Raw genomic sequence first — 19,185 nt, 5'->3', positions numbered from 1 at the left:
ACATACTAACTTTACAGAATCCTCAGAAGGATCGTACTTCAGTGCTCTAAGTATCCTAAATTTAAGCTGTTCTAAGTTGCAATTTCTTGGCACATGTAGGGGTCGACTCCTACCCCCAAAATAGCTTGGCGTGAAATTGGTGTCCACTTTTAATTCACCTCCATACATAAGCACAAAGGTCGCACCACGTCCACTCATTATTGATGTACTCGTACGTATCACTATGCTAAATGAACAAAATACAAAATACTTAATGTTTTAATTATTCTAAAGACTACTAAAATATAATTAAAATTCATTGAATTTTAATTATACGAAAAGACTTCATTACAATTTAGCTCTTATAAATTTTTTTTAAAGAATTATAAATTAAATAAACAATTATTATATATTAACAAAAATATTGCTTTTCAATTTATAGCAATATACAAAGACTAATTCGTTATATCTACCAATTTTTAACAAAATCTATGTTCTATATCAACTTATCTCTAGTTCTGTCAAACAATATTACAACTAACTCTTGCAAAATTAGACAAAGTAATAGATCTACCAAAAAATTTGAGAAATAAACTAAAAAGACTCAAATAAGATCATTTTTAACCAAATTTCTACAACACCTCAAATACTAAACATAATAAACCGCAAATATTAAAAATAAAACCTTACCTAAACACTTGATGGCGAGATCGGCGACTCCAAATTTTCCAATGGCGACGGCTGCAGAAGGGGAAAGTGAAGGAAATGAGATCGGGAAGGATTTTGGGTATTAAAGTATTAGCATAAAGTCGCCCGTTAAATGGGCGACTTATAAGTCGCCCGTTAAACGAGCAATTTAATCTCGCCACATCATCACCACGTCGGATCTTGACTATTCTAGTCAAAGCATAAGTCGCCCGTTTAACGGGCGACTTTGCCTATTTTTAAATTTTTTTTAAAACATGCTTAAGCTCTTAATATAATTTATAATTATGCTTAGTCTTAAAATTTTCCCTAATACGTATTAGATCACGTCTTCCTTCTATAGTCAATTAATTTTGCCACCAGCGCCGCCGCCTCCACCTCCACCACTACCTACCCCGCCGTCGCTTCCGATGCCTCCACCAGCTCCTTCGCCAGCTCCTCCACCTACGCCTCCACAGCCGCCGCCGCCGAATCCTCCACTGGCTCCACCACCAAACCCTCCGCCTGATCCACCACCAATCCCTCCGCCGGAACCGCCACCACCACCAAATCCACCTCCGCCGCCGCCTCCGAGCCCACCTCCAGCTCCAGCTCCAGCTCCACCATCGAACCCACCACCATCACCACCCCCAAGACCACTACCACTACCGCCTCCAAGCCCACCACCAACACCGCCGCCAAAGCCGCCGCCAGCACCACCACCTAAACCACGATGGAACCACTTCTGCTCCTCAAGGCCGCCATTACCCGCTGAAAGCTTCCTGCTTGCCGAGGAAGCCAACAGAAGGGAGGCCAGAAGAGCAAGGAGAAAGAAGATTATACTTCCACATCTATTACTCTTTCCCATGTTGGGAAGTACGTAGACTCAGCTTCGGTGATTTGAGCTAAGAGGATCGAGGCACAGACTTATATATAATGCTTTCTGCATGGGAAGATGGCCGACGAAAATCATAATTTTTATCAGAATTAATGCACTCACATCGATCAACTACCAATCTCTACATGGTGAAATTAATGAACCGCGACTTTTGCTTGCAAACTTATATACATTTAGTCAAAAGACTTTGGAGAAGTAAAGAAAGATTGGTGCCCTTACTGATCTATTATTTCATACTTGCATTAATATCATGCACGTTATCTACTCGTGATCAAGTAACTCATGAGGCTTAAAAAGTGTCTAATTGGCCATTTTTTCTTTAGAGATCAGATTAATACATTTGACTTTAATTTAAAATTGTTATAGAATCACACCAAATCATAGGGGGGAGAGAGAAATAAGTTTGAGTACTAGAGCCCTGTATTTGGTATCCATATCCACACCCAATCACTTAGGTATGGGTATCCCCACTAAGTGAAAATGCGTCTTTATCATCGGACTTTATTGCTCTTAAAATAAAATTTTAGTACAAAAATTCTTAGGAAGCCGTCCCAAACGAAGTATTAGTTACCGGTCAATTTTCATATAAATTTATAAGGTGAAGGCAGAGCTCAAGAACAAAAAAACCTATATTTACATATTATTTTATTGAAAATATGTAAGAGTGATTTTTGTTTTTTATTATTATTTTTTTAGAATGAGTAATGAAAATGTTATATTAGATATCTCTTTTAACTCCAATGCATGCAGTAGGTTCAATAAATGTTGAAATATATGCCCTCCTAAAATAATATCAATAATTACGGGTGGACTGAGGAGAGCTCAGGAAGAATAAATGGCCAACTTTGATATTTCTTTTCTTAATAGAATAATCATTTTTCTATTTTGCCTCTTCAATAAATACATTTGCCTAAATTTTAATTTTTTTTTTCCTATTTCTCCTCTAATGTTATCATGCTTCACTCGTGTTTATTCTCACTCAAATCATAATAAAATATGTAATAAATTTTTTTAGTAAAAATTATTTTTTTACTAAAGAATTATTTCAAAAAACAATAAAAAAAATCATTCCAAATGAAACCTTTGAAATACACATAAGAAATACACATAATTAATATTTATTTTCATTATTATTCAACATAATTATTAGAGAACAAACAGGCTAAATAGGATAATGACCACACAAATATGTGGACTGATATTCAAAAGTCCACAGAATCTCAAATTAATATTGCTTATAGTCAATTATTGATACTTAATACGTATTAGATCATGTCTTCCTTCTACGGCAGTTCACCTCCAATACCGCCACCGCCACCGGCGCCGCCGCCTCCACCTCCACCCAAACCTCCACCACTACCTACCCCGCTGCCTGCCCCGCCGCCGCTTCCGAAGCCTCCACCGGCTCCTCCGCCAGATCCTCCACCTGCGCCCCCACCACCTCCGCCTCCGAACCCACTTCCTGCTTGCCGAGGAAGCCAACAGAAGGGAGGCCAGAAGAGCAAGGAGAAAGAAGATTCTACTTCCACATCTATTACTCTTTCCCATGTTGGGAAGTAGACTCAGCTTCAGTGATTTGAGCTAAGAGGAGGCACAGCCTTATATATAATGCTTTCTGCATGGGAAGATCAAAGATGGCTAGCAGACGAAAATCATAATTTTTATTAGAATTAATGCGCTCGCATCCATCAACTACTAATCTCTACATGGTGAAATTAATGAACCGCGACTTTTGCTTGCAAACTCTGACAGCTTCAGTTATATATATAGTCTGCGAAGACTTTGGAGAAGTAAAGAAAGATTGATGCCCTTATTGGTCTATTATTGCATGTTTGCATTAATATCATGCACGTTATCCAGTGGTGATCAAGTAACTCATGAGGCTAAAAAAGAGACCAATTGGCCATTTTTTTCTTTAGAGATCAGAAAGTCAGAAGTTCTAATGAGGTTGCACTGTATTATTATATATGCGGATGCTATTGATATCTCTGACTTTAATTTAAAATTGTTATAGAATCACAACAAATCATATGGGGGAGAAAGAAAGAGAGATAATTCTAGAGAAATAAGTTTGAGTACGAGAGCCGTGTATTGGATATCCATATACACACTAACACACCTAACCACATAGGTATGGGTACGCCCGAGGACTCGTTGGTGGGTACTCAATATTGGGGGATAAGCCGATTTACATTGCGATCAATGTATGTCGTATATTACTGCATTTCTCACTACGCATTGCACATCACTGAATCGTATTGCGACCACAGTAAATTATGTTATGTGGCTTATTAAAAGTTTGCAATCATAACAAAAGGACAACAAGCCTCAAGACCATCAGTATGCGGCGGGGCTGCGTTAAAAAAAAACGAGAAAAGTCGATGGCATGGGTGAGTACGACATCCCAAAGGTCATTATTAGCGGCGTAAGTGGGCAAAGCCCGCCCGCTTAGAGCATGGATACCCAACCAATACCTCTAGTAGGGCTTTGTTGAGTACATAAAATTGTACAGACTACGCTCACATTTGATTCTTTATTTATAGATTTGGGTTAGAACATCACTACAGGGAAATCACCTATTTCCGGCGGCTTTTTTCGACGAAAATTGAACATTTTCCGGCGGTTTTGTAGTTTACTCTTATATAATATTAAAATGAAAATTAATTAAATTGTTAATCTAAGTTTTAATATTTTTTTTAATACATTTAAATAGTAAATTTTTATTCATTTTCATTAATTTTTTAAAAGCCGCCGGAAATTCCGCCGGAACAAGCCGTCGGAAAAGCGCCGGAAAGCCGCTGGAAATGTGGCCGCCGGAAAGCCGCCAGAAAATTCTTTCGAAAATCAGTGATTTTCCTGTAGTGCATGAGCAACATAGAACCGGCTACATATATGATTATATAAAATTTAGGAGAAAACATTAGGTATTTTGTTGCCTAATTAGAATGCTCAACTTATAAAACTTATCAAAAGTTTCTCATAAGAAATATATAACTTGCCCACTTGAGTAGTTGCTAGGGCCTAATTGATAGGTTGTACCTACTTATTTAGAGCAAGTTCATAGTCATAGTTACATGCTTGAGGTGAGTTTCTATAAAGTTGAGATATAGCAAATTGAGTCGACTTAGCTTGAACCACGTCAAGTTAGGTTAAACTGGGCTGACTTTGCTTGAACCCAATTTTTTAGATATTTGATTATACATTTAGTTTCTTGATTTTAATATGTTTTTGGAGATTTATTTTGAAACAAGAATAAGAGAATAAAATATTATTTATTAATTATTAAGAAAATCATCATGCATATTTAATTTAATGTTAGATATTTATCAATCAATTTAATTTGGACTTCAACCATTATTCTTTTGTCCATGTCATAAGAAAATTATCATACACATATGAGATTGAAGCCCTTCATTTAAATAAATTTCCTTCATCTTCTAACTTCTTGAACTATGCAACTCTCTTTTCTTGTTGAGAATGGAGGTTCCAAAGATAAATATATATTAATGATGGAATCTATCATATTCTTCATTTAGCTAAATATAACTAAAATACTTTATCATATTCTTTAATTGTCTCAATATAATTTTTTATTATAAACCAAGTAACTAAATAAGTCTTTAGATTATATTTGATTAACCATTTGTGCTCCATTGCTTGCTTGTGGCTAACTTATTTTTGAATTATTAAGGATGTTAAAAGTAAATTTTTATTAAAAAAAAAAAATCACGAATATGAGATCGGCAAATTATATGATATAAAAATAAGATCATGACTTATTAAATAAACTAAAAATTTGAAATTGTTTGTAAATAATATTATTTATTTAATTTAATTAGTTAACGCTAATATGAAATATAACTTAATCAAGTTTGGATTCAATTCAAATTAGCATAAAATTAAATTAAAATATAATAAATAAATAAAAAATCTTAGGATGGCCTTTGTAACTGGCCCACCCATCTTGGATAGTTTTGAGGCTCGGTCCAGCTCGATTGTGTGGCATGGCTGGCAACATCGAAAACTACATATTCTCTGATCGGATATAAACTGAGCACCTCTGAGATTGATCGATTGTGTGGAATTTGTTTCTTTTTGCTCCGACGGTTTGTCGTGATCGTCATCATTGGGAAAGGTAACATAATCTCTTACTCTTATGCTCGGCGTCGTTATAGTCATGCAATTAATATGTCCTCTAATCTATTGTTGTTGTAATTCATTTATTTAGTATGGGGTTTAAGTTGTATGGTTTTGTGGTTGCAACGAGTTATTTGCACTACCTGTCTAAGTTGATGAAGACGGTGATTGTTCTAATACCAAATTTGACTGAGTCTTTATTTAAACACCTTAATTAGCATTGGTTTTAAGCTTCTAGGGGTTTTAGGGTTCTTGATGATTTCTTAGAGCTTTTTAGCCATAAGTATGATTTAACTTTAGAGAGATTTAGTAAATCCTGTAAACCCAGATTTAGTAAATCCAGAGGGTATTAAATCCTAAAAGTTGTTTGATATGACATATGTTAAATCCTGATAAATTTTGAGAATCTGTTTGACAACATAATTAAGAATTTAAGACGGTTGGTTCATTTATAAATTAAATTTAATGTAATTTGAATTTAATTTGTATGTTAAATATGACTTACATATTAACTTTAATAAGTTATAATGATAAATAATATTATTAGGAGCTAAATTAAGTATTACAAATTATCAATTTAGTTATTTAAGTGTTAATTATCAAATTACTTATCGAATTACTGATTATCTAATTATATTTTGGAACCCAAATTAATTTGTTAATTATTTTTGAAAATTAGAAATTATGTTATGAAAACTCATAACAAAGATTTAATTAGTTATTTAGGTATTATTTAATTAAATTTAATTATTAAAAATATTATTAATTATCTCATTGATCCTTTAAACAGTTAAACTACTAATTAATTATTTAATTATTATTTACAATATTATGTATATAATTAATTATTTTTATTTTAAATTATATAAATAAACTAATTTAATGACAAATTGTAGTAATAATTATTTATTTAAGCTAAATTAATTACTTAATTATATTACAAATTGTTTAGTTAATCTAAATAATTATATTAATTATGTTAATTTCGTTTCATTTTTATTTGGTAGGCTGTCTAGGGTTTTCTTTTCCCTTTTACCCGCGTTTCGTTGTCGTCGCTTTTCCTCGTCCTCATTTCTTCGTGGTTGCTTCGGTTTCGCGTGCCGTGCTCATCACGACCGGAGCTCGCTTGCTACTTCGCCTCCTTCGAAGGCCTCGGATCGGAAGTCACGACGGTAGCTCGCTTGCTGCGTAGGTTCGCCTCGGAAGTCACGACGGGAGGTCGCTCGCTGCGTAGGTAATCTTCGCCTCCTCCTTCCTTTCACGACGGAGCTTGCTCTTTCCCAAGCTCGTAAATCTGTAGTACGTAAATTCTTAAATCTGCCGAACCGTCGGATTTACTAAATGCCGGATTTGTACCGTAAATCCGTAAACCCGGGATTTACTTGGGCTCGAAAACCGTTTGGCCGTAAATCCGGCCTAAATCCGAGCGTAAATCCGATACCAAACAGACCCGAATTCAGGGGTTGATGATGAAATCAAAATAGTGTTTCAACTTCAGACAGTAAGAGAAGCTGGACTGTATCTGTGCAAATTTGAGATACGCAGAAGTAGAATGAAGGGTTGTTGGGTTTGAGAGGTAATCCGAGAATAGGAGAATCAAAGAGATAGATCGGACATGATCTAGAGAAAACTAGACGTAAGAAAGTGAGGAATAGAATAAGGGAGAATAAATACAATTTATTTCATTCAAATCCAAGGGCCCTCCCTGTTCAAAGTAGGATTTATAAAATTTGAATTTAGGAAATGCCAATGGTATAAATATTGAGAATATTTGTTTTTGCCCAGTTCTTAAATCTTTTCATATGTTTGCCTATTTTGTTTTAGTTTGTAGGATTTAGGGATTAGAAGGTTTCAACAAAGGGAAGGAAACAAGAGGAGAGGGTTGGCGCCAGGATGACATTTGAGAGAAGATTCTAGAAGGGAAGATGCCGAGGTGTTAAGTAGATTGAATGTATCAAACAAACAAAAGTTATTGAGAAAACGAGGGTTTTAATAGAGAGGAGATTCAAGGATTTAACTTTTTTGTAGGATTTAAAACTATCATTTTTTCTATTTGGCGGGATTTAGGTTAAATTATGTTTAAATCATGCTCAAATATATTGATGTAAGTTTATGTAGAATTTAAATTGTCATTTTTTGTTGTTTGACAATATGTTTATGTCTAAATTTTGCTCTAATCAACCTATTATTTGTTATTTGATGGTATTTAATATTAATAAATAAATATATTTTATTTTGTTTACATTGTGCGTCATATTTAAAATGGCACGTGCCACGTTGCATCATGCGCTATGGTCATAGCTCTTCCGGGAACTTTGTGCTGTGGTGCTTTATTTGCCATTTACAAGTATGGATTGATTATTAGGTGAAATATTTTTTTATGATATAAATAAGTGTAGGGGATGTTCAGTGAAAGTATTTTTGTTTGTAGATTCAATAGTTTGTTTAATGGATGCAAAGGCTGATTCAGTTGATTGGATTTTTCATTGATTGAGATGCTTTCTTTTTTATTAAACTTGTGATGGCCAAGTAGAAGCGGTTTAGGTCTAGACTCAATTTGGGTTGGAGTGTTTGGATTTGGACTAGAGTTGTATGATGATGGGATGAGAGATAAATAACGACAATTTAGGAGGAAAAATTATTTGGGAATGATATTTTTTCCTTAAAAATGAGTAGTAACAAAGTAATGATATTTTTCATTGAAAGTGATATCAATGGACACATATACATTTTCTTGTGATAGGAATGTAGCATTTATACCTTTTTTGTTTGGGTTTAATAATCAATGAAGACACATTTAGTAATTAGGGTTCAAGCTTTTTTTTTTTTTTTAATTTTTGGAAATTTGTATGAATAAAGGCATCACTTTCAAATATTGTAGGGAATGAGATTGTTAAAAACATTGATATGAGAAAAGAATTTGTTTAGGATTTGTACGATTCTTAAACCCAATTATCTTTGTAGGTAATAATTTTATGGTGTGGGAAGGTGTTAAAATTGCTGCCTCCCTAATATTATTTTGGGTTTTTTTTTAAGAAGAGAACCCTTTGGTAGCAAGTGTCGGTTCTTTCATTCAACTACTTCATTTTACTGGGGATGTGTACACACAGGAGGTCTTGTGTATTATTTCTTTTTTTTCTTAAAGTATGAGTAGAAAAATAGTTAGAATAATATCTGACATTTTTAAATTGGACTCATTTAATTTCAACACTAAATTAATTTTGATTATATCAAAAGAGGTGTAAAAGATGGTACTCACATCACTTTTTATTTATTGTAAAAAAATGAATACTCATTGATATAGGACAAAATATTGATCCCAAAAGATCTTAGATGTAGAAAATGATCCAATTGTCATTATGAACGAGGGAAAAGAAATAAGAGTTTTTGTGTTATTTATTGAAAAGTTGGTATATTTGTGTTTTGCTAGTTCACAAACATCACAATGAAATTCTTTGATATTGATTTCCTTGAATAATAAACGAAACATGATTTTGAGAGTAATAAATGATGGGTGGCCAAGGCATAGGTGTGTTGAAGCAGATGTTTTTCTTCATTGGATTCATACCTGTTAACGGCGAATGACGCACCATGGCGCAAAGGTCTATTTGGAGCCATGGCGCATAGCGCACGGTGCAGCGCGCGCTATTTTGAACATGGCGCAAGCTATATAAAAATATAAAATAATAAGCATCAATATGAAATATTATTAAAAATGAAAGACAAGCTATCATAATAATAAAAGATAACCATAACGTATATAAGTTCGACTAAGTAACATCCAAATATCTCATAATTCAAATATTATAATATTTTTTTAAAAGATCAAATATGAATTTAATCTACTTTTCTTGGGAATCATCATCATCAGCAAATATTAAGAAAAGCTTCATTATCTTCTTCAACATTGTCTCCTACTTCATTATCCTCTTCATCACCCTCCTCATTATCATTCTCAATAGCAACATCATGCATAATTGAAGATTCTTTCTATCTCCCTTTAGATATTTCTCGAATATTATAGCTTTTATCATAAACACCAGTAGCTTTAGCAACACTTGTCCAAGTTAAATCTTTCTCTCCAGCAATAAAGTCATTTTGTTCATCAGACTCATCATCTAATTTTACTGTTAGCCATTCATTTGCATCATCTATCTCAATCAAAGAAATATGATCAATGACATTATGATGATTGAATCTCCGAATCAGTGCTCTATTATATTTCACATTAAATGGAATCCCAGCATCGTACATCCATCTACTGAACACTTGAACATCCCTTCCCCTCATTTATTTTTTAGCTGCATCTATTTCTTTGTTAAACTGACCTTTTCTATGCTTTACTACATCTTCAGAATTTGGTGTAAGGAAAGTATCTAATGGACCTTTAGGTAGTGATGTTTTGAAGATAGATGTAGATGTCGATCATTGACTAGATGTGTTAGATTTATTTGTCCGCAACATTTTGGATGGTTTAGCAACTAAAATATCATCTGTCATCACATCAAAGTCTTCTCCTTCTTCTTCAGTAAGGTTGATATTTGATATGTCATTAAACTGTTCCTTTAAATTTTTTTTTTTCAACATGGATGCCTTAATTTCAGACTTCACATGCTCGGGATAGTTAGAGCAAGACCTTGCATTCCTAAAACCCCCAACGAGGTGTTGTTTGTGGCGTGTAATTCCTCCTTTTGTTATTTTACCACAAAAAATGCATGCCACACTGTTGTTGTCGGATTCATTTGTTAGTATAGCATATTTCCATGCTGGATCTTTTTTTAAAGATTGAACTGAATCTGACATTTTATGATCACCTAAAAGCAAACAAATTTAGATAAAAGAAACATAATATTGTCCAAGAAATATAATATGGGGGCTGCCGGGGGTCTAAGGGGGCGCTGCCTCCTGGCGGGGTTCGACCTGTATGGAAAATAGGAAGCGGTACCGAGCGTGTACCTAGTTGTACCGAGCTGTACCGAGCGGTACAGAGCATGTAACTAGCGGTACCGAGCATTTACATAGCAGTACCGAGCGGTATCATGCATGTACTTAGCAATACCGAGCATGTACCTAGTTGTACCGAGCTGTATCGAGTGGTACAAAGCATGTAACTAGTGGTACCGAGCATGTACCGAGCGGTACCGAGCATGTACCGAGCATTTACATAACGGTACCGAGCGGTATCATGCATGTACTTAGCAATACCGAGTGTGTACCGAGCTTGTACCTAGTTGTACCGAGCTGTACCGAGCGGTACAGAGCAAGTAACTAGTGGTACCGAGTGGTATCCAGCATATACATAGCGGTACCGAGCATTTACTTAGCAGTACCGAACATGTACCTAACGGTACCGAGCATACCTGTTAAGTTCTAAATTCTTGTGAGAAATAGCCGTGCAAAACAACAGAGCTGTGCGGAACAGACGGAGGTTGCAAATCAGAGTCAGCTGGTAAGATTTTTTATTGGAACAGACGAAGGAGGGGGCGGATTTGGCAGAAGCACTACTCTGCGGGACGATTCGGCGGAAACAACGACTTTAACTTCGGGACAGATTCGGCTGGATTCGGCGGAAGTAGTGAATGCAGCAAATAGAAAACAAAAAACCTTCGACTTCGGGATAGATTCAGCGACCTCGACTTAGAGACTGCGGGATGTGTTCGGCGGATGTAGCAAACAGAATATCTTTCGTGAAATTAGGGCAATGAATAGTCGTCTATCTTAAAATATAGATATATTTTTAAATATAAAAAATATTCATAAGTATACGGAAATTTAAAAACAATTTGGCGCGCTATTTTGCGCCGTGCGCAATGCGCCATGGTTCACATGTGGCGCAAATAGCGCGTGCTATTTTAAACACATGCGCCTTGCCATGAACATGGGGCCGTAGGTGCGCCGCGCCGCGCCTTGCGCCATGGCGCGCGCTATTTTGCGCCATTGACAGCTATGATTGGATTTAAGGAATTTTTGAGTGGAGAGGTACATTGCTAGTTGTATGGAGTTTATTTTATCATTGCATTCCTCAAGAGGGTATAAAGTATCTCTTTCTCTAACAAGCCCAACCATCTTTCTCTTGCCCTGCTCCTAAAAAACACATTGTGAAGGATGAAGCACAGTTTGCACTTGGAAATTATCAACTTCTCATTCAACTTGTGTTTTTCTATTGATGATTCTTATGTTTAAAGTTTTCTTGAATCCTTGAAGGAATTGACATAATTCTGTAAGCTGATGAAGCATAAGATAAGCACATTTACGTCAGTGGATATCCAAGAATCTTGGAATATAAACTTTTGAACTCTATTGGAAATTAATCTGCAGTTTATATATTTAGAAGCAGAAAATTACTTATTATGACAATTAGGTAGCAAGGTTTTGCTAATGCATTTTTTTGTTGTATATGTGGAAGGAGCTGATCAATCTCTATATGCCTTTTGACCGATATATCTTATTACTAAATTGTTTTTGTCTTATGAATTTTTAGCTATATGTCTGGCTCTTCCTCAATTTTATGTGCGACAATGGGATGTAAAAGAGTTGGTCTCATATTAGTTGTTTTGGGATGTTCCTCTGCAATCATAAGAGAATCGTCTCTTTACATGATAAACTTCTTGTGAAATATCTCTAAAATGCTTTCCTAGGTCTATTGCTGGATAAAGGGATGTAATTATAGGTTTCGCATTGATCTTTTTTGTTATTTGTGAGCTCCGTGAAGACCATATCATAGTGATTGGCTACCATTCCAAGCAATACAGACATTATCACATATTCTATAGACATGATTGATGTTTCTAACTTATAATAAACTGCTGTTATTATTATTATTATTATTATTATTATTATTGTTTGATAACAAGCTTCCATCTTTAACTTTTTTCTGTTGGTTGCAATAACAGAATTTTTCAGGCCATGCTACACGTGACGCAGGAATGCTAAAAAGTATGGCTGATATTATGCGTGAAGATGATTTCAAGGATGGTGAATTCGTTGCAAAGAGGATCAAAGTTACTGAAGTAGATACTGGTAATTTGGTAAAAGAAAAGAACGAAGAGCAAAATCTGGATATCCATGCGATAGATGAAAATGTGATCAAGTCTACCATATCAATGGATCGGACTGGAAGCAATGTTGAAGAAAAATTGTTTGGAGAGGTTGATAAGCAGATGCCTGAATCTAATAAAACCTCAAAAGATATTATGTCATGCAGTTCCAACGAAGTTCAAGACCAGTTTGTCGGTAATTTATGTGATATGGATGCTGCTGCAGCAGAAGACAAGGGATCCAGACACACAATGGAGGATGCTTGGGTGGTTCTTCCTGATGCAAGCATGGATTATCCTGGAAAATTGAGGTTTTCTGTTTTTTTTTTCATTATTATTAGTCACTCAGCTTTTTTATATAAACACAAATTTTAGAAGTAGCCACTATTTTGCCCTTCTTGTTAGGTGTTTAGTCTAGCACATGCTGGAGAGCTTTCATGGTTGTACCTACCTTTGAAGCAACTGCTGCAGCTAGCTAAACCTAACGACTGTTTAGAAAACTATATATTGTATATGTTGTTAGTTATAAAACTCTGAACTACATTGGAGCAAACAGTGTGATGCAATCAAAATTTAGGAAACTAAGATTGCAAATAAAATTGACGTCTTCCTTTCAAAATAACTTAAACAACACCACAATATAACATAACAAAACACCACCTAATAGGACAGAACTAAGTTTCTAACAACTCTTAGAAGCCATCTCAAATTTCATTAAGACAAGACAAGATGCAAATACTTTGCAACTTACAATTTAACACAAACATTTTAAGAGAAGAAATATACAAATGGAAGAGTTACCATGGAGAGAAGAAAGAGATAGAAGTCCGAGACAAATTTTAAGAAAAGAAGGGGAAAGGAGACTTAGCTCGCAAGTTAAAAAAAGCCTTAGGTTTTATTTACAAAAATTCTCATTTTTTCATTCCTAAAAACTTTTTAAAACAACCCAAAACTCCCCTATAAATAGGAAAAGAAAAGGAGGCCAAAGGCCATGCTCAGTCGCCCCATACAACCAACCAAAAGGGGAGGAAAAAGGTAGCATTAAAGCCACAGAAGAACCCACCAGAAATCGGGAAAGGCAAGGTTCAATAGCAGAAACGGAACATCCCTGACTAGGGAATCGAAAAAGCCAGACAACAGAAACCCAAAAGCCAAGCCAAGGGAACATGAACTGGACAGTCAAGGTCGAGGGAACCGGGAAAGCCAGAACCGAACAGGCAAAGCAAGGGCAACCAGGAAAGCAATAGCAGAAACGGAACATCCCTGACTAAGGAACCCAAAAAGCCAGACAACAGAAACCCAAAAGCCAAGCCATGGGAACAGGAACCGGACAGTCAAGGTCGAGGGAACTGGGAAAGCCAGAACCGAACAGGCAAAGCAAGGGCAACCGGGAAAGGTAGGGAGCAGGAGCAATTCAGCCCCCGCTCCCCCCCCCCCCCAAAAAAAAAAAAAAAAAAAAAATATGGGGGAGGCTTGCTTACATCAATTCTCCCTTAGTGGAGAAATCTCATCTCCTAATGAGTTCGATTCAAAATTATGAAGATATGACACTTCTGATTCCTAAATTAGCATGTCATACATTCTTTTGATGATCTCTTTTTCTCGTTCAAATTCGGTTAAGAGTTGAAGTTTCTTAGAATTGTATCTCTCGGCACATAATTGCAGTTGTCTTTGAATCTTGAGAAGCTCGATCTGTAGAGGATTAGAAGAATATGCATGAGGAACCCATTTTGTTGTTGGAAGATTGTCCAACAGGAACCCAAGGCATAGTTAGATGACTTTCTTGATTACCTTCAATTGGTTGTTTGTTTTGACTTTTCGTTAAAAAAAAAAAAACAAACCATAACCTAGACGCTCTGATACCAAATTGATGAAACGAAAATTTAGGAAAGTAAGATTGCAAATAAAATTGACGTCTCCCTTTCAAAATAACTTAAACAACACCACAATATAGCAGAACACAACACCACCTAATAGGACAGAACAAAGTTTTTAACAACTCTTAGAAGCCATCTCAAATTTCATTAAGACAAGACAAGATGCAAATACCTTGCTACTTACAATTTAACACAAACATTTTAAGAGAAGAAATATACAAATGGAATGGCTACCATGGAGAGAAGAAAGAGATAGAAGTTCCAGACGAATTTTATGAAAAGAAGGGGAAAGGAGACTTAGCTCACAAGCTAAAAAAATCCTTAGGTTTTCTTTCCAAAAATTCTCATTTTTTCATTCCTAAAAGCTTTTTAAACATCCCAAAACTCCGCAATAAATAGGAAAAGAAAAGGAGGCCAAAAGCCATGCTCAGCCGCCCCCTACAACCAACCAAAAGGGGAGGAAAAAGACAACATTAAAGCCACGGAAGAACGTACTAGAAATCGGGAAAGCTAAGGGTCAATAGCAGAAATGGAACAGCCCAGGTCAGGGAACCGGAAAAGCCAGACAATAGAAACCTAACAACCAAGCCAGGGGAACAGGAACCGAATAGCCAAGGCCCAGGGAACCGGGAAAGCCAGGAACTGAACAGGCAAAGCAAGGGGAATCGGGAAAGCCATGGAGCAGATCACGCATGTGTTTCTTGGGATCGACCCAATCAATGTGTACCATAATTTATTGTTTTGATTATCCTAGTTGAAGAACGAAGATTATAGTTCATCTTTATTTTATATGGTTAGATTTTCTTCTATATTTGCATGTTTGGCTTGAATGCCAGAGATCACTAAAAGTTCAAATAAGCATTTGGTTTGAATCAAGGTCGCATGGAAGTCAATAAGCCCATTAACGAGCCCACCCCAACTCAGATCAAACTTATATTGAGTCGAGCCTTGAACGAATCCAGCTAGCTACAGATCTGATTGAAATACATACGGATATATGTATGATCGATGTTGAACTAAAAATTTGTGTTATGAGATTGAAAATCGATTGAAGTAAGATTGGTTTTAGTTCACGTCAAAGTTAATGAGCAATTCTTGATTCAAATCAAGATTTAATCATGCCAGTCTATGGCTTGTTTTTAACTCTATTCGAGATTGGATCGAACAATTTAGAACTAGGGTCGTATCGGCTCAAGATCAGATCATTAACCACTCTCTAGATTTTTTTTGGCTTCACATATAAATGTACAGAGACATTTATATTTTATCGATAATTAGAGATCTCTTTACTAAATTTAAGGCAAAAAACCTTAAAACTTCTACCTGTTACTATCTCAATTGTTTGATATCCTTTTATAAGTCCTTGTATTTGGCCCTAAAGAAGCACTAAGAATTCTTTCTTACCTTCAACAGGCTGTTCGATCCACCATCCCCCCCTCGCCTGTTGCTCTTCACTTGAATGTTTGACTTTACAGGAAAAGATGTGTTTGTTTTCAGATTTGACTTCGATTTCGCAGCTCTCATAGTTCTTAATGCTTGTGGGTCATTCTTCATAACTTCCAATGGCAACAGCTTTTGTTGGTGTGTCTTTCAGCATTTTTTCCTGACTGTCATAGATCTTTGTGGCCATTTTCTTGCTACTGCAATTCTAAGATGTGGCCAAAAAATATGATCTTTGCCTTTACTGATCTGATTGCCTAATGCCACGGAAAATAATGAAATAAAGCAGAGCACAAGAATGATGTCTGATTCAAGGGCACACAGAATGCCCATGGATGGTGGGCAACTTGAAGAAAAACCACGACAATTCCCTGAATGATGTCATCCAAATATTTAGAAATGCATCATCCAATTTTTTTTTGATTTCAGGTTATTATAGCAACTTTTAGTTATTATTGTAACATTTCACATTTGATTTCCCGAAGAATTTTATGCTTAAAATATTTGGGCTTTTGAGCCCTATTTTAAAAACAGTACTAGCTGGGATATATTACGGTAATATTTTTTATAGCTTGCACATTAGGCTTTGTTTCGCTCTGCTTATTTACTACTTTAACTGTTAAAAAATAGTTGATCAATGAAAAATAATGGATTAGAAATTTTTCATTTTGCATGTGCACCTATTTATGACTCCTTCAGCATATGCACTGATTTATGGAGCAATTTGCGTTTCTATTGAAGAGTATAATTATTTTAATATATACAGTAAAACAAAAGCTCAGTGTCAATACAGCTGAATAGAATGCTTAGTCCCGCTATTCTATTCTTTTTGGTGGTTGACTCATGTTGCTTTTTTTTTTTTAACAATTTTTTCTGTTTCCTTTTACTAGCTTAATTTGTGTTTAGGCGCTACTTATTTTATACTGTGAGCCTTGCATGAGCATAAGTTGGCAAATCTTGCAGCCCTCAACAAGAAGGGATAAATAAGTTTTCTTTCTGATGACCCTGAATAGTTGGGATTAGGCAAATAATAATTCCTATGTCAGATTATATACACTGCGTATGACTGCAAACATTATCATCTGAAAAAGTGAGCTAGGCATAATTGGAGGAATAACAATTATATGAAATGGATATCTTGACAACATAATTGGAGGAATAAAAATTATGGAGTTCACTGGGAGCCAACTTGTTAATATGTGTGATTTGGCACATTGATCAGAAGTTGTGTTCAGCACCTGTTTGAAAAAAATGTTTTTTTTATGGCATTTGCATTATGAACTGACAACTTGGTGCCATGTCCATCTATCTTTCATGTATTCATAAAACTAGCAATATCAGCTAATTAAGCACGATAACTTTAAAAACAGATAGGCATGGCTCTGAATCAAATTATGTTTGCATGCTATGAGAGTTTGGTACATCAGAGTTATTTTGAGTATGTGTAGAAAATGTAACTTATTGAATTACATGTTGTGGCACATTTTTTTATCCATGATGAGGGTATTAATGGTCTTGTTAGGCAGTCATATGAGCTAGAGCTGGTTACTTTTCTACATTGTTTCATATATCATATGAATTTATAGTTTTCAGGCACAAAGTTTTTATTGAATGCCATGACTATATATTTGCTGAGCCTATGATGCTTTAAAACTTGATTTGTTTTATTTAAATTATAGCCTGGTCATATGCTTGATATGTGGGTTTTTACCGGCTTTTATTATGAAATAACTCCCCCTCGGCGGGTATCTCTCTCTACATCTTGCTCATCCATGAAACTGTCATATGCTAGAGCTTTATCTTGTTTCAGACCTTTTCGATAATTTTATGTAGTGCTCATAGTTATTTTCTCAATTGACTTTGCTTGTTGTGTCTTTATGGGTGTCATATCATTCTTTTTAATATCATGCTCAAGTACATCCCTTACATTTTTCTTTCTTCCTATTTTGTAAATCTTAGTGTGGATTCTCTTTTATCTTGAAATGAGTTGCAATCTAAATGAGTGAACTTCATTTTTCCGTTCTTATTATGTGGTTTGATTACTCCATTTGTGGAAGAATGGCGATCATTTTGATGTGGATACCTACAATTTCACATTTGGTCATATACTCGGTCTCTCTGAGTAGTGATATATAACCATTACAATGTAATTCACAGTACAGATGCTGATTAGTGGTATTATGGTTTCTATGCACATGCCAATGCCAATGTATAATTACTTATCGATCATGTTTATTGGTAAGTTGTTATTTATTACTCAACAACATTTTTTTTGTAGATGTGCGCATTTTGCAATTTATGATGGGCATGGTGGTCGTCTTGCAGCTGAATATGCACAGAAACATTTACATGCAAACGTGCTTTCAGCAGGCTTACCACGTGAGTTGGTCTGTGTGCATTTTTTCCAGCTAGCAAGATATTAAATTTAAACGTAGTAATTTAAATTACATCTCTGTTTATTCTGTGACATGTTTTTAAGATGATAAAAGTTCCATAGTTTAAACCGGCCTAATTTTAGTGAGGATTGACTTTCAAATGGGCTTGGGACACGAATGTTCCATAACTACCATAATTCCGTTTTATCGTATGCAAACCATTTTTGCTAATATATAGTTGTTTTGTCATTGTGATAGGAAACACTTGAGTTCCCAAGTGTTTCTCACCAAAACTGAAGTTGATCCGATGGAAACTGCTGTCCACAGCAGAAATACAGCAGAAATCTGCTGTTTACAGCAGAAAAACAGCAAAACGACAAGGAAATCTGAGAGAAAACTCAAAGAAAAGCTTGTATTCCACTAGTCGATGAATAAAATAGCAAGATACAATTGATCCTCAATTCGAGAGGAGGATCGATCTCTCCCAAATCTCTAGACGCCGCTAGAGCCCAAAGAAACCTAAATCTAAGAGATCTCAAATTTCAGCCAAATTCAAGATGCCCAAACCCTAGGAAAAACATCTATTTAATGCATACAAATCAAAAGGAATTCCCTAAACAGACCCTACATTCAAATTTCTCTCTGAAACCCCCCAAAAATCCTTCCTAAAACGCTCTATATGAGCGGTCGGGCTGCTCGTTCTGGTGGAGTCTCCGCCTGTTTCGCGATTTCGCCCCCGAACCGGTCCCGCCTGGATC

General features: G+C 35.5%; 2 protein-coding genes across 3 annotated transcripts in view; one reads left to right on the top strand and one right to left on the bottom strand.

The window, feature by feature from the left end:
* Positions 1–1,027: 1,027 nt before the first annotated feature.
* LOC110115913 (glycine-rich protein 5-like) lies at positions 1,028–9,952 on the bottom strand. Its single transcript, XM_020849321.2, has 3 exons — positions 9,739–9,952; positions 2,868–3,023; positions 1,028–1,386 (listed from the first exon to the last, which is right to left on the bottom strand). Exons 1-3 carry the CDS (start codon positions 9,950–9,952, stop codon positions 1,028–1,030), a joined length of 729 nt encoding a protein of 242 aa, XP_020704980.2.
* The window catches only part of LOC110115916 (probable protein phosphatase 2C 67), a 31,182-nt gene continuing 18,708 nt past the window's right edge, over positions 6,712–19,185 (top strand). For both annotated transcript variants that reach the window (XM_020849323.2, XM_020849324.2), the window contains exons 1-3: positions 6,712–6,932; positions 12,592–13,046; positions 18,331–18,439. In XM_020849323.2, coding sequence (XP_020704982.1) covers positions 12,625–13,046; positions 18,331–18,439 — 531 coding nt within the window. In that variant the 5' untranslated portion in view covers positions 6,712–6,932; positions 12,592–12,624. The remainder of the gene's footprint in view (positions 6,933–12,591; positions 13,047–18,330; positions 18,440–19,185) is intronic.

Source organism: Dendrobium catenatum, unplaced genomic scaffold (assembly GCF_001605985.2).
Source record: "Dendrobium catenatum unplaced genomic scaffold, ASM160598v2 fragScaff_scaffold_1221, whole genome shotgun sequence".
Lineage (NCBI taxonomy): Eukaryota > Viridiplantae > Streptophyta > Magnoliopsida > Asparagales > Orchidaceae > Dendrobium > Dendrobium catenatum.
This window is presented reverse-complemented; position numbering and strand designations above follow the sequence as displayed.

Bases quoted from the DNA above. Each gene is read 5' to 3' on its own strand.
- LOC110115913 (XM_020849321.2), bottom strand. From the start codon at position 9,952: ATGTACGATGCTGGGATTCCATTTAATGTGAAATATAATAGAGCACTG. The intron at 3,024-9,738 runs GTGTTTATGATA...CTCGGCAAGCAG, and splicing joins AAGTGTTGCTAAAGCTACTG to GAAGTGGGTTCGGAGGCGGA. The intron at 1,387-2,867 runs GTATTGGAGGTG...ATCGTGGTTTAG, and splicing joins CGGCGCCGGTGGCGGTGGCG to GTGGTGGTGCTGGCGGCGGC.